General features: G+C 41.6%; 1 protein-coding gene across 6 annotated transcripts in view; it reads left to right on the forward strand.

Moving 5' to 3' along the window:
- The window catches only part of Cfap299 (cilia and flagella associated protein 299), a 544,932-nt gene that overhangs the window by 45,097 nt on the left and 483,422 nt on the right, over positions 1–16,413 (forward strand). Inside the window, exons 3-4 of one of the 6 annotated variants that reach the window (XM_085836305.1) lie at positions 6,484–6,548; positions 7,475–7,578. The exons of 4 other annotated variants lie outside the window; for them this stretch is intronic. In XM_085836305.1, coding sequence (XP_085692431.1) covers positions 6,484–6,548; positions 7,475–7,578 — 169 coding nt within the window. Of the gene's footprint in view, positions 1–6,483; positions 6,549–7,474; positions 7,579–16,413 lie in introns of those variants that run through there. One more of the 6 variants, XM_085836306.1, reaches the window with a different exon arrangement.

Raw genomic sequence — 16,413 nt, forward strand, 5'->3', positions numbered from 1 at the left:
CAGCATTGCTTTGGGGGGGGGGCTGTCTCTTTATAATCTGTACATGTTCTAGAATTTGAACATTATGACCTCTGGAAGGCATCAGGAAAAAAAAATGAGATATTGAAAACATCCAGAGCTTAGTGAAATTCTGAATGATGGTAAACTATGGCCATTTTAGAGACAATTTAGAGAAGTCATAGTCCAATGCATAAATTGGTATTTAATTCAATATGTGGTTGTTCTCGCCCATTACTTCACTCTATTATTCCCCAAACTTTGTAGTTAATTTGAGCTTTTGCACTTAAAATAAACAATACATCTGGGAAAAATTCAGATGGAGTAAAAAATATAAACAATCCAATTTTCAGTGAGATTCAACAATTAAATTATATAGTACTTATCTTACTGCTGTAAAACTGATATCTTTCTTATTTACTTATACAGTAGTACACTCTTGCTTTGCTAGATATTGAACATGTGAATTCTTTACCATTTTTACTATTTGCTGTGTGTGGTGATGGATTCTTGGGGTGCTTATAAGACAAGCAGGTGTTAAGATGTCTTCAGTGGTATTTTCTGGTTTTGGTGTGTATGCATGATCATGTCTGTGCTTTTCCACATGTGTGGGAGAGTGCACATGCATGTGTTTGTGTGTGCATGCAGAAGCCAGAGGACAATCCCAGATGCCATTCTTAGTTGAACACACTGTTTTTTGAGATAGGGTCCTTCACTGGTCTGAAGGTCACAAAGTACTAAAATGTGTCAGGAAGCGCTTAAGTGGCTCTTGCTGCCTGAGGAGGATAAGCTCGTTGACCAGCAAGTGCCAAAGATCGACTCGACATTGCCTCCTAGTGCTGGGATTATGAATGTGCACCATGACATGCAGGTTCCAGGCAGGTTCTCAGGTGCTGCTGCTATGCTGCGAGCATTCCAGGGACGGAGTTCTCACTTCAGCTTTTTCAGTGTTCTTTCCTTTCCTTTTTCTTTTTAAAAATGTTTATTTATTGTCTGTATGTGAGTACACTTTTGCTCTTCAGACGCACCAGAAGAGGACATCAGATCCCATTACAGATGGCTGTGAGCCACCATGTGGTTGCTGGGAATTGAACTCAGGACCTCTGGAAGAACAGGCAGTGCTCTTAATCACTGAGCCATCTCTCCAGACCCCAGTGTTATTTTCTAATGTGCGATTTCTCCTTACTTAATTTTCCCTTTGCATTCTATAATTTTTACTGTGTAATAAGGAGAATAATTATTTCTGATATAAATTAGTGTCCCTTTTGAAAACATTATCTTTTGCATTTTCTCAACTCTCTGTATGACAAGTGTTATGTAAACACTTTGTACATACTGTCTCTTTGAACATTCAAAATCACTTAAAGACTGTGGTCTTTACCAGTCACTTTGTAGAGAGGATCAGATCCCATCACTGTAGTGTTAAGTAGCTTATGTTACTCACTCAGGTAGTTCATGAAGGAGGCGGGATTTGTATCCAGGCAGTTTGGCAGCTGTGCTTCTGGTACATCGCGTTTGTCTTTCTATTTGAGATAGCCTCATGGTATTTCCAACAGCTCCAGGCTGCTGTACTTTGTTTCTAACCAATAGTCTGAATTGACCTATATTTCTTACCATTCAAATACGTATGTATTCATCATATGCTACTACTAAATGAGTATTTTTCCTGATATGTTTTTGGAAAAGAAATTGAGCAAGCAATAGTCCTTTTCATTAAGGACCTTATAGCTTTGAGAACTGTCTCAGACATTGGAGTAAATGTGTCTTGAAGAGGGGTGTCCCACCTGGTAGAGGGGCGATACAAACGACAGAGTGGAGGAGCGTGGAGGAGCAGGAGGCTCAGGACCACCAAACAAGCATGCTTAGTGAGCCTTACCACAGAGAGAGAGAGAGAAGCTGCAGGCTTTGTGTGTGGTAGGGTAATGATGAGGGTGTGGGAAGAGACAATGTGGACCACGGGGAATATCATTATTCCTGCAGCTTTTACTCAGCAAAGATGAGTGGGAAAACGCAGCACCATGGGAAATGTGTCTCAGCTTCTCAATTATAAATGCTAGGACGTAGCTCCTGGACACCTATATGTCGACTCATCCATCTACTTATTTATCCCCCCATCGAAAATCACTTTAACTCATTGTGATAGTGATGGCTATCTTTGTGCCCATGAGCAACCTGTACATCAACAGTGTGGCCATCAGTTTAGTGGGAAGCTGTTTAATCAAGAAAGAGAGGAATGAAATTGCACAACAAATGCAGAGACACATGAGACTCAGACCCTGGTGGAATTCTTATTTGGGCGTTAATTGTGGTGTTGGCTGTGGTCTTCAGGTGACTGGTAAAGCGGCAGGCATCCCTGAGAGGCTCCACAGTGGGCAAGGTCCAGAAGGACTGCGTATAAACTCACCCATGACGCACTTCAGGGTGGAACCTGGGAGCCAGAGCTCCTGACAGTTCTGTGTCCAAGGATCAACATCCATAGTTGCATCCTGGCAGCATTACTGAAACCCTACAGTTTGCACTACAGCTGTTAGAGCTGAAACCTCTATGTGAGGGAAGGAAGAGGAACTAGGAGCCATGTGACCAAGAAACTGGAAGCATGGTAGTGAGTCTCTGTCTTGTTGATGCCAGAGGAAGGAACAGACCATGTATCCATTTTACAGCTGAGACTCATGAGTCACAGAACCCAGGATCTCAGCCAGAAGCTCTGTATGTGCTCTGTGTTCCTAGACTTCCTGGCCACTCCCATTCATTCCTGCCCTTAGCCGGAATCCTGCTTCTCCATCTCTCTGTGTTCATCGTGTGTTTATGTTTTTGTCCAAGCACTCAGAACTGATAAAATGTGAGTCACACTTTATATTCCCAGGAGAGCAAACAAACAAACATGTGTTTGACCTAGATCCAGACTCTTGTAATAAGACAGAGTCATCTAAAGTAGTGAATATAACCCCTGACTGGGCGGCTGATTCGCCTGCGTTCTTGGGGAGGGGAAGGTCATGCAGGAGCTTGTTAGGCTGTTCCTTGGTAGCATGGCGGCTCTGGAAAATGCAGCTACAAAATCATACTATTCCACATCCAGATTTTAATTGGAGAGTGTTGCGGCCTGCCCGCAGTCCACAACACGAATGGTTCAACTGAGAATGGCAGTTCGCTGAAAAGAGAGGAATCTAGATGGGGCGGAAGAAACAATGGAGCCAAGACAACAAGTTCTGATCAAGGCTCAATTTTACTATTTCCAGACACTCAGTTATAAAGGAAGGGGGAGGGAACCCAATATCCCGCCAAGTAACTCAGGGTCCAGTAGCAGGACGAACACGTGTGTGCCTCCAGGCGGCAAAGGCAGGTTCCAGCAGTGGGCGTGGCAGGACGAATGAGCCGGTAGCTCCACCTTTGAGCAAGCAGGTTCCAGGCTGGGGGAAGGGAGGCCACAGGAGAGCAGCTTAAAACTTTTTCCAGAGTATCAGAATATTTTTTTTAACATGGATCTAAAAGAGATTTTCATCAATGTTAAGAAAGAAAACGAAGCACTGCCTTAGGTCATGAGTTTTCAAAGCTTTTCTTTTCTTTCTTTTCTTTTTGCCAAAAAAAAAAAAAAAAAAAAAAAAAAAAGGACTTTCATGGCCGGCGTCATAAGATGAGACAGACTGGGGCCAATGTGGCCACAGAAGTCCCTTGAGGATGGGTGGGATGCCAAGTGTCCACCCTCTGGGAGAGTTTACTGTTCCCTAGTAGGTACCACTCCCCTTCTGTCCTAACACCCTGTGCCCACAGCATCCATACAGAGCTACCTGACTTATCCGGGAGTGAATTTCATCTTTCTTGATATGTTTATCTAATTTGTCCTTTTGATTACGACACATTTAACTTTTACGAGTTTTATATGTATCCCTATTAAGTGCAGTAAAAAGAAGGTCTTAGCCTGTTTGGCTTTGTTATGACCTTGCCTGTACAACCTGCTCTCTGACATAGAGACGTGCTGAGTTGATAGCTATGGTGAATTAATACAGATAAATTGAAGAGTCTATACCGAAGGTCAGTGTGTCACTCAACTCTCATTAGAGAAGCCTCTTACTGTGGTAGGTGGCAGATTGACAGCGACCCACAGCTGGACAATGTATAGGGAGTGCAAGACTTTGGAATACTCATCTCTAAATGGGATTACTGTATCTATCCTCCCCCTCCCGCCTGCCTGCCCCATCTCCTCAAAGCTCACGGGTCAATGTGGAAGAGGAGGAGAAAAGATTGTAAGAGCCACTGAGGCTGAATAACGCCAAGGAAACAGCATCTTCCACATACAACAGGACTGGCACTCACATACAGTACACACAAGACCTACACAAGTTCAAACCAGAAGCAATCCCAGCAAGGAGAAGGGGAGATGGACAAAGGGACATTTCCGCTTAAGAAGTTATTTATAATGCATATCAGGTGGGAAAGGGAAAGTCAGGTTTCTTTCTCCAGTGGAGTGTCGCCGGGTTTATAGACTACACTCAGGAGTAATTGGCAAACACAATCATACTCCATATTTTTTTGTGTGCATTTTCTGCTTTGTTTAATACTTTTGGTTTTACTGATTATTTTTCTTCATTTTGATTTTTGTTTTTTTGTTGGAGAGAAGGAGAAAGAGAGAAATTTGGTGGATAGGGAGATTAGGAGGATCTGATATGAGTTGGGGAGAGAAGGACGATGACGACAATAAATTGTAGGAAAAATTGAAATAAAAAGAAAAATGTACACGCACACATATGCCCTCACACATGTGTGCACACATGCACGCACAATGTCTATATAGACAGAGGCAATGCCACACCTTAACAAAGGATCTCCTAACAAGTGTCCAGCGTTGACTGAGGATGAAATGTAGCTTTGGCCACTAATACTGCTTGGTAATATATACCCTGTCTCTGGCCTCGCATCTAATGACAACTGCAATTTGCAAAATAACTTTAACAAAAGTCAACTGTCCTGTCTGATGTGACTTAGGTCACAGTGTAGGCAGCATCATTCTTTTCTCTTTCTCCTCCTCCTCCTCCTCCTCTTCCTTCTCCTTCTCCTCCTTCTTATTTGCTGAAAAGTGAGTGTGATTCTTAAAACTTAGAAAAAATAGTGTAGATCCACTTAGGCAAGTTTTAGGAATTACTGGGTAGTTCTACTTTGGAATTTATTTGATCTCCACAAAGACAGTTACAAAGCTACAAAAAGCCAAAGAGTGGAGTGGCCAGGAGTATGTCCTGCAGACAGGAGGAAGGTACAGAGAATTTACACAATAACTAAAATAGAAAATAGATGAAATTACTTTAATGGTATCCTGAAAAACATTATTGTATGGATAAGCTGTGTGAATAAGGTGAACTTTATTAGCAGAGATGCCAGAAGGGCAATTGATACCTCCCCTTCTGTAGTCTTGACACCTCGGGATTCAAGGGGGAGTCAGTGTGAAGGCCAGTGATTAGGCATCCTTTGAAGGTGGGAATGCTTTGTTTAGAATCATGCTTTCTTATAGCAAACAGGAGATTCTGTGTCCCCATCAGGTTTATCCATCCTATATTTGGTTGTTTTCATTTTTACATAGCTGTGTGTGTGTGTGTGTGTGTGTGTGTGTTTGACCAAACCTTATCCTCTTTTTTTTTGAAGGCTAGAATTTAGAGCACAGAGCTGAGATTGTGTTCAAAGCTTATATAGCTAAGATCCCCATCACAGACGTAAGTGGAGGGGCAACTGGTTTGTCATCTTGTATGTCTGCACATGTGTTTGTATCATAAATAATCAAAATCTAGCATGCTGCTCTGATATTACAAGATCTTCCCATGAGCACCACTCTACTATCAGGCCTTTGACTTAAGGACAAACGGAGGCAGCTCTCAATGTGCTGCCAGCTGAAGACAGAGACTCCGAGGGCATTTTACGAATTGCTTCGTTGTATCATGATTGTTAACTTGAAGAATGACTTAGAGTGATCTCTATGCTTAAACTCTGAAGCCTGGTTATTTGGCACGGCCTATTACACTGTCATTCTGAATGTGAACACTAGGGCAGAAGGCCTACCACAGCAGAGCAGTTTGCTATGGATAAGCAGAAGTGTGTGAGAGCAAGCAGGGGCAGGGCTGGAGACCTACCACAGTGACTCATCACCCGGAAACACTGCCATGGGTGTGCTCTCCCTTGCTGTGCCCCCTTGGCTGGAAGTGACAGCTCTTTCTGTTTTCAGCCCCCATTTTGGTGGTAATAGGCTATTTTTTTTTCTGTGACAAGGATTAGTTGGGAGACAGCTGTTTCACAATTAGGTGTCAACTTGAAATATAGTTATATTTTCCATTCTGTTAATTTTGGAGTATTTCCAGTGCTCCTTACTTCAAATTCTGGGTGATGCATTGTCGTTTGGGGAGGGTTGGGCAGCTCATGGTCCGGAGCCCCCAGTGCTCAGCGCTTCTATTCAGTTTGATTATTTATTGGGTTTTTTAAATTTATTTTTTGGTTTTGTTGAAATAGGGTATTGCCCTGTGGCCCTGGCAGACCTTACATTGATAGGAATCCCTGGAGGACTGTGATCACAGGCGGGTACCACTGCCATCCTGGAAGACTGTGTTACCCATCATTTAGAGTTGATACTGTTCCCACTGAAGCGTAGCTTGCTTTTAGGACTTTGCAGCTCCAAATCTTGAGCAGCTTCCCCTAGCTCTCTCCCCAGCTCACTTTCCCCGCCGCTTTCCTTCACAGTTATTTTCGTCGTGAGAATCTGCCCACTCTGCCTCACAGAAGTCTTGGTGGTCTGCTTCTTGTCTTGGGTCCTCTGCGTGTTGAGTCAGAGAGTAACTCTCTCGTGGGGACTGTTTATTATTTTAATGAAAGATGCTCTCTCTCTTCTGCACCCCATTCTATGCATTTTAAATTTAAATGCAATTTTTAAAACTGAAAAAGATATTTCTTAGGTTTATGGGTGTTTGCATGTCTGTGTTGCATATATGTGCCTTGTGCCTACAGAGACCAGAGAAAAACATTGTGTACTCTCAAACTGGAGGTACAAATGTTTGTGATCCACCATATGGATGCTCTGGACCACACCCAGGTCCTTACGAAGAACAGCAAGTGCTCTTATCTGTTATACCTTCTCTCCAGCTCCCAATTCTATTCATTATCCATGGATTAATGATACTTTAGGAAGTCTTTTTTTGATATACCGTAGTAGTCTTACTTTCCTTCTCTTTTGAGGTCTCACGATACATCATTATTTGATAGGTACATTTTACAATTTTTGTTTCGTGATGGGGCAAGACAGTACAAAGATTCCTCCATCTTGGATTTTTGCTGAGGCTATTTCCAGATTTAACTATAATCTGATGTCCTTGATGGAGAATCCCACAGAAAACTATCCAACTCTAGCCTAGGATGCAAAGGTCAGGATGTTCTAGTTAACATATCTTAGCCTTTGTTAAAACTGCTTGTTTGTACAGAACCTCTTTCAGCTAACTGCTTATCTTAGCTTCTGTTCAAACTGGTTGCTTTGTACTGCTTACTGTGCGAAGCTCCCTACCCGCTGCAGCTGCTGAGCAAGACATCTGGATGAGGCGAGGCATGCATCCTTAAAAATCCCATGTTCTGGACAGTTGAGGCCACACCTAGGTCTCCACAGACGAGAGGCTTTTTCATGTGTCGGCTGGATTAGGGTCTCACGGAGGACACAGGCTCTGCTTCAGTCCCACTACTTCCTCCAGAATCTCCAGTACAGTGCACGTATGTTCTCAAGAGCATTTGTGGAATAAATAACAAGAATTAAATTTTAAATCAATCAAATCAATCTGATTTTAGCATTGCAAAACAAGGATGCCGAAATGTTTACGTTCTTATGTTCTTACTGTGGAAGATTTCTGAATACTGAGCATTTATTTATTGGTTGTCTTACACTATTCTCTTTTATTTTGAGATTATAATATAATTGCATCATTTCCCTTCCTCTTCCTCCCCGGAAGCTCTCCTGTGTCCTCTTTAAATTCGTGACATCGTTCTTTGATTGTTTTTTTACACACACACACATATATATACATCCTAAACACATAAGCATACCCTGCTCAATATGTATAATCTGTACAATGCCACTCATATGTATGTTTGTGGGAAATATACATTTTTTTTACCTGTCTGTTCAGTGAGCCAAAAGTGTCCTTGGATCCCACTGGATTGCACCCCCCCACCCCCCCAGTAATGTCTATCTCACCATGATGTCAGAGGATGGTGTAGTGAACAGACGCCTGACTGTTACAGTAATTCTTCCTTGCAGTCTGTGGCACACTGGGACACCAGAATGGCTTTTACACATTGGCTCTAGGCAATACATAGTTCAGAGTAATGAATGAATGTATAGTTCTTTTTGTTTCTACTTGGTTGAATTCAGCCCTGAGTTTGATTATTTTCTGCCATCTACTCCTCTTGGGTTTATTTGCTTCTTTTTGTTCTAGAGATATCAGGTGTGCTGTCAAGTTGCTAATGTAAGCTCTCTCCAGTTTCTCTTTGGAGGCACTTAGAGCTATGAGTTTTCCTCTTAGCACTGCTTTCATTGTGTCCCATAAGTTTGGGTATGTTATGCCTTCATTTTCATCAAACTCTAAAATGTCTTTAACTTCTTTCTTTCTTTCTTTCTTTCTTTCTTTCTTTCTTTCTTTCTTTCTTTCTTTCTTTCTTTCTTTCTTTCTTTCTTTCTTCCTTCCTTCCTTCCTTCCTTCCTTCCTTCCTTCCTTCCTTCCTTCCTCCCTCTCTCTCTTTCTTTCTTTCTTTCTTTCTTTCTTTCTTTCTTTCTTTCTTTCTTTCTTTCTTTCTTTCTTTCTTTTCTTCCTTAACCAACTTATCATTGAATAGGGCGTTGTTCAGCTTCCATGTGTATATAGGCTTTCTGTTGTTTTTGTTGCTATTGAAGACCAGCCTTAGTCTGTGGTGAATTGATAGGATGCATGGGATTATTTCTGTCTTCTTGTATCTCTTGAGGCCTGTTTTGTGACCAATTATATGGTCAATTTTGGAGAAGGTACCATGAGGTGCTGAGAAAAAAGTATATTCTTTAGTCATGTTTCTTTTATGAATCTGGGTGTCTTTGCATTTTGAGCATAGATATTCAGAACTGAGAGTTTTTGGTAGATTTTCCCTTTCATGAGCATGAAGTGTCCTATCCTTATCCTTTTTGAAAGTTGATTTTATTCGATATTAGAATGGCTACTCCAGCTTGTTTTTTGGGACCATTTGCTTGCAAAAATTGTTTTCCAGCCCTTTACTCTGAGGTGTGTTTTTTTTTTGCAGCAAAATGGTGGGTCCTGTGTATCTATACAGCCTGTTATTCTGTTATTTTTTAATTGGGGAATAGATTCCATTGATGTTAAGAGATATTCATGAATAGTGATTGTTGCTCCCTGCTATTATTGATGTTATGTTTGTTTGTGTGGCTATCTTCTTTTGGGTTTGTTGAAAGAAGGTTACTTTCTTGCTTTTTCTAGGGTGTAGTTTCCCTCCTTGTGTTGGTGGTTTCCATCTATTATCCTTTGTAGGGCTGGATTTGTGGAGAGATATTGTGTAAATTTGTTTTTGTCATAGAATATCTTGGTTTCTCCATCTGTGGTAATTGAAAGTTTTGCAGGGTATAGTAGCCTGGGCTGGCATTTGTGTTCTCTTAGGGTCTGTATAATATCTGCCCAGGATCTTCTAGCTGTCATAGTCTCTGGTGAGAAGTCTGGTGTAATTCTGATAGGTCTACCTTTATATGTTACTTGACCATTTTACCTTACTGCTTTTAATATTCTTTATTTATTTAATGCATTTGGTGTTTTTATTATTATGTGACAGGAGGAATTTCTTTTCTGGTCCAGTCTATTTGGCGTTCTGTAGGCTTCTTGTATGTTCATGGGCATCTCTTTCTTTAGGTTAGGGAAGTTTTACTCTATAATTTTGTTGAAGATATTTACTGGCCCTTTAAGTTGGAAATCTTCGCTCTCTTCTATACCTATTATCCTTAGGTTTGGTCTTCTCGTTGTGTCCTAGATTTCCTGGATGTTTTGGGTTAGGAGCTTTTTACATTTGACATTTTCTTTGACTGTTGTGTCAATGTTTTCTAAGGTATCTTCTACCCCTGTGATTCTCTCTTCTATCTCCTTTATTCTGTTGGTGATGACTATGATCTATGACTTCTGATTTCTTTCCTAGGTTTTCTATCTCCATGGTTGTCTCTCTTTGTGATTTCTTTATTGTTTCTATTTCCTTACTTAGATCCTGGATGGCTTTATTCAATTCCTTCACCTGTTTGGTTGTGTTTTTCTTTAATTCTTTAAGGGATTTTTGTGTTTCCTCTTAAGGGCTTCTAGCTGTTTCCATGTGTTCTCCTGTATTTCTTTAAGGGATTTATGTATATCCATCATACAGTCCTCTCTCATCATCATGAGATGTGATTTTAACACAGAGTCTTGCTTTTCAGGTGTGCTGGGGTGTCCATAGCTAGCTGTGGTGGGAAAAATAGGTTCTGATGATTCCAAGTTCTTGGTTTCTGTTGCTTGTTTTCTTGCCCTTGCCTCTTGCTATCTGTTTATCTCTGGTGTTAGCTTGTCTTGCTGTCTCTGACTGTGAATTATCTGTCCTGCAAGCGTGTGTGTCAGTACTCCTGGGAGACCATTTCTCTCCTGGAGAAATTTGGGTATGGAGAGCTGTGTCACAGGGTCAGCTCTAGGGTATAGATGGAAATCAGAAGGATCCTGTCCCTGGCCGTTCCTTGGTTCCTGTGTCCTGATGACTCTGAGCGGGTCCCTCTTCGGCCAGGAATTTGAGCCCAAGTGGTAGTTTTACCTGTGCTCACAGGCTTGTTAGCACTACTGGAAGACCAGCTCTCCTCTGGTAGTAATTGGATATGGAGTGCTGTGGCACAGGATCAGCTCCAGGCACAGATGCAAGGCTGTTACTGTTATACTGCTTTGAAAAGATAGGTTTCTCCCTGCTATACTGTTGGGACTGATGGATGCCACTCACACCTCCATATGTGCTACTTTCTTATGGTCAGGGCTCGGGCCATCCAAGGGTGTTCGCCATTCTGCTCTTACTCATAACACCGGTGTTCTTCACATTGACAGTCTTCTTGTCATCGTTCTGAGATATGTGCGATCTCCCACTCAATCTTAATTTATGTTGAAAGAGGAATAGGTTTTCTTTGCTCTACTGGAACTCTTTCTGATCACGCCTCTTCCTATAACCTTCTACTGCTGGTCATTTGTGGAGGGCAGAGGGAGAGAAAAGAGGGGATGGGATATGGGCAGAATGTATTCAACATACAATAGATACTCACATGAAAATTAATAAATAACAAACTAACAATCAAATAAAATTATTAGTGTGAACAAGGGCCACCACATTCTAGATGAGCCCCACCAGAAATAGAACATAGTCTATCAACTAGAGATGATGATGCTCATCTTTGTCAGAAGACAGCTCATCACTTGTTTACCTGTGGAGGGACATTATGTCTTCAAGTTGCCCAAGAGTTTATATGCCCTCTTAGTCACAGTTTATAACCATTGCCAGTTAGCACGTGTCTTTTGATTGAATGCAAGTGTTGAAATCTCAATTCAAATGAAATGGTGTTGGGAAGTAAGGGCTAATAAAAGACAGTTGGGCCATAAGGGCCAAGAAATGATGGATTTATGTTCCTGCTGTGGGAATGGGCTCCATAAAACAAGAGTCCAACTCCCCTTTGTGTTTTGGCCTGTCCCTATCCTTCTGCTGTGGAACAATGCTACAGAAAGGGTCCTACCATTCATCAGTCTCTAGATCTTTGACTCCACAGACTATTGTACTGTGGGACAATAGTTGTTTTGTTCACTGCAACCTGCCCCATCTTTGCCCTTCTTTCAGAGAAATACAATAGACAGTGACTACATGGATATTGAAATATAATGGAGGTGTGGGAAGGGTTGTCCTCTTTTTCTGTATGTATAAGTAAAAAAGAAAGAGAAAGAGGGGAGCTGAGGGAATCTACCTTTGTTTCAGTAGGTATAGGATTGAAGAAGTTCTTGAGAAGTTTTAAAGTAGACTGAGTTCTAAAGCAAAGCACCTATAAAAGTGAAATCAAATGATGTTGCTAACCCTTTAAGAGGAAGTTAGGATGACCTGGCAGAACTATGGAAGCGGAGTGGTGGACCTGGGCAGTACTATAGTGCTCTCTATGCCTGTTGGATTCCTAAATTAAACATGCATATGAATGCATTATAGGTGCTTTGCCTGTAGAGCCAGGCAAAGGAAAGACACTTACTGTTCTGTACTGGCTCAGTGCAGCTGCTATGTAATATACACACATTGAATGTATGGCTATGTAATATACACGTGTTGAATGTAAATTTAGAGCCAGCACTCTTCCTTTCTCTCCATGACTTTTCATTGCTCTCTAGGTGCCCCCACTCCCACCCCACCACTGGTGTGTAGTGCTGTTTTTGGCAGTAACTGGATTTTAAGTGTTCTTAAATATTTCTTGTTATTAGTCATTTTGTTATGCTTTGTATATATTACCTCATAGTCTAGCCTATGATATCTCTCTCTCTCTCTCTCTCTCTCTCTCTCTCTCTCTCTCTCTCTCTCTCTCTCTCTCTCTGCATCCCGGAACAGTGTCTTACTGTCAACAAGTGTCTTACTGTCACCAAGTATGTGGAAGGAACACTAGATGCTTACAGTATGACGTTGAACTGTAAGCTGTTACTGTGTAACAGACAACAGGGACCAGACTCAGTTCTTAGTGCTGCCACTAACCATTTTGTTAATTAGGGGTGAGAAACATATCCCCTTTAGCACAGCTTAGTGCACACGGTTTCTTGGAACACACAGAGCTCTGGGATGTCTGTGAAATCAAGCACGGTTCTTGCTCTGTCTTTTCTTGGAGAAGGCCTGAGTCAGGCTTCTGTGAAGAAATGTCTAGAGTTGTTTTTATGCTCTATTATCTGTCCTCGGTCTCTCGCTTGGAGTGTTTGCAAGCACAGGTGTACAAATAGACTTGTTTTCACTTAGGGAGAACCTTGCCCTTAGCAAGCCTCTGCACCTGCAGCAATAAAATTCAAGAGAGATAATGGACTGAATTTTAATCACTTGTTGCCTTGTTACATAGTCATTGCTTAAAAACATTTCCTTTATTGTGCAGTGGTTTGTAAAAGAGGGCAGTGTTGGCAGTTAAGCCACCAAATGGCTGGGGGAGCGATTTTACACGGGGGTGGGGTGGGGGGGATGACTGGAGTCTCTTGTAAAAATAGCAGAATCTTCCTTTAAAGTGAATAAGTCTGGTAAAGGAGCTCCATGACAGCTGAGCTATGGAAACGAGTCAGATGTATGGCTTTGTGTTTAACTGTGTGGAGGCCACTGGGGTTTTGTCCAAGTACACAAAAAGGAAGGGGTCATTTAATCATCAGCTTCTTTGTACTTCGTTACATTGAACACCAAATGGCAGATTAATGAGCATCCGGTCGAGCCTTCAGCTTGCTTGCTTTTGATTCTATCTGATTTTCATAAAGCAGGAGTCTGATGTTTAACATTGAAATATGTATATTTCAATGTTAAACCTATTTATGTTTATACATTCCGTGCATGTCCACTTCATAATTGCAGATACTTTGAAGGTACTGTGAAAAGGCAGAAGATGGCAGGTGTGCCAGCTGTTGACTCTACAGCAGGTGTGAGTGTGGGTCTTCGCCCTGCTTTACTGCTTTCTAGAAGGCTCCATCCTGTATAGTCTTTATCTTAGGATGGAGGATTTTTCTAACACGTTCCAAAAGGAATGGAGATTAAAAAGCATCTTGAAAAGAGTTTATTTGTTGTGCTCTTCCACAGTTCATCACCAAAAGGAAGGAAGGAAGGACAGGGACTGAAACATGGCAGAACCTGGAGGCAGAAGCTGCTACAGAGGCCATGGAGGGGTGTTGCTTACTGGCTTGCTCAGCTGCTCTCTTATAGAATCTAGGACCACAGCCCAGGGATGACACCTCCAAGATGAACTGTGCCCTCCCCCATCAGTCACTAATTAATAAGATAATCTACAGGCTTGCCTGCATCTCTGTCTTATGGAGATATTTTCTCAATGGAGGTTCTCACATCTCTGATGACAACACCTTGTATTGAGTTGACATAAACTATCCATCACAGATCATTAAAAAAATTCCATTTTAATATATCTATTTTTAGTGTGTCTGTTTGCATAATTTTTAGTTGCTGCTCTAGGAATTAATTAAACGCATATCACTCACATACCCTCATGCAAAACTCATTAAGAGTTATCTATCGCCGGGCGGTGGTGGCGCACGCCTTTAATCCCAGCACTTGGGAGGCAGAGGCAGGTGGATTTCTGAGTTCGAGGCCAGCCTGGTCTACAAAGTGAGTTCCAGGACAGCCAGGGCTATACAGAGAAACCCTGTCTCGAAAAACCAAAAAAAAAAAAAAAAAAAAAAAAAAAAAAAAAGAGTTATCTATCTAATTACTTTTCTAATCTGAATGAAGCATAACAATGTTAATTCCACCTTGATTCTTTCCTTTAAATAAAACCAGTGTTGTTTTACATATATTCTCAACATGTATTTAGAACCATATCCAGCAACACTGTACCTTTTGTTTCAAAGCTCAAATGTTTATTTACTGCTGTATTTTTGAAGCATGTAGGTTTAAATGCCATGCTTCTCCCTCACTAAGCCTGAGATAGCGCTCTAGGAAACCTGGCAAATATAAAATAGTTACTGGTCCTCACAGGACTCATGGGGCTGGGACGGAGGACGAGAGTCAGATCTCTGGGGAACAGAGCAGTGTTTAAGTTCCTTTGTTCCGTTGTGTTTCTCATGCGTTCATATTTTGTCCTGGTTATAACAATCCAGAAGAAAGCTAACATTCTTATTTGATGAAGAAGCACAAAATGGGTTCCAACAGCAAATACATGGCTTTTAGTAAGAATTTTTCCGGGTAGCCCAGGCTGACCTCTCGAACTCACTTTGTCTCAAACTCAAACGACATCTCAGTTAGGGGAAAATATCCCCTGGGGGGAACCACTGCAATAACTTGTCAGTTCCTTGGGCCTTTTGTGGCCCTGCGATGTGTGGCTTAGATGGGTTATGCTTGGTTTCACTGCAGGACACCTTCTGCTGGACTCAAATGGCTCTGTCCTAGTCCTTCATCCTTGTACATGGCCTCGTCCTGCCTCCCGTAGTACCTGCAGGTAACAAAGAAGTCACACTACTTGTGTTGGCATATGATATGATAATGCATGTTCTGTTCTAACTTTGTAAGCACCTGCTCTGACATTGTTTTTCTTTTATACTGATATCTGTGTTTCTTACAAGAGAAACCGAATGTACAGTGAATATATATTTGCTTTTGTCTAAAACAGATTATTAATGAAAACATCGGTAGCTGTTATTTCATAGGTAAGACAGTTTTGAATGTATGATGTATTTGGAGGGAAAGGGGACTTCATGCTGAAAAGAAGCTGAAGAAATGTTAAATGTCTGTCCCCTCTGTGTGCATATGAATAGCAGGAGCTCGGGAAAGCTGCGGGGAAGAAAAGCCCCTGCTTAGCTGGTTAGCCCCACCTTTGGGAGGATATTTAACCATAAAATTCTGTCTTGCTAACATTTTAATTTTGCTTTGTGTATCACTGTAGACAAGTTTTAGAGTATCAATATCTATTAAACCAATTTTTCTTGAAAAAGGGAATTTTTTATGTCAACTGTGCCCAGTATATTATCATTTCTTGCCTGGCCTTCTTTTTTTTAATTTTTAATATTTTTATTACATATTTTCCTCAATTACATTTCCAATGCTATCCCAAAAGTCCCCCATAGCGCCCCCCACTTCCCTACCCACCCATTCCCATTCTTTTGGCCCTGGCATTCCCCTATATTGGGGCATATAAAGTTTGCAAGTCCAATGGGCCTCTCATTCCAGTGATGGCCGACTAGGCCATCTTTCGATACATATGCAGCTAGAGACAAGAGCTCCGGGGTACTGGTTAGTACATCATGTTGTTCCAACAATAGGGTTGCAGATCCCTTTAGCTCCTTGGGTACTTTCTCTAGCTTCTCCATTGGGAGCCCTGTGATACATCCAATAACTGACTGTGAGCATCCACTCCTGTGTTTGCTACTTGCCTGGCCTTCTAAAGGCAGTAATATATCTGCAACATTACTGCTCATCTATCTGCAAGGTGTGTTCCAAACAGGCATAGGCTGTCAGGGTTTCAACAGTCAGCCCGAATGATCTCAGACTATTGTGTCACACTCTTAGATGTGCACGTTTCTGGAGAAAGTGCCATACTTTCAGAGTTAATGTGATGGTTTGAGTATGTGTGGCCCAGGGAGTAGCACTAGTAGGAGGAGTGGCCTTGTTGGTGTAGGCGTGTCACTGTGCATGTGGGCTTTAATACCCTCATCCTAGCTG

The sequence above is a fragment of the Mus caroli genome, unplaced genomic scaffold, assembly GCF_978045245.1.
Source record: "Mus caroli unplaced genomic scaffold, Mus_caroli_1 scaffold_4, whole genome shotgun sequence".
NCBI lineage: Eukaryota > Metazoa > Chordata > Mammalia > Rodentia > Muridae > Mus > Mus caroli.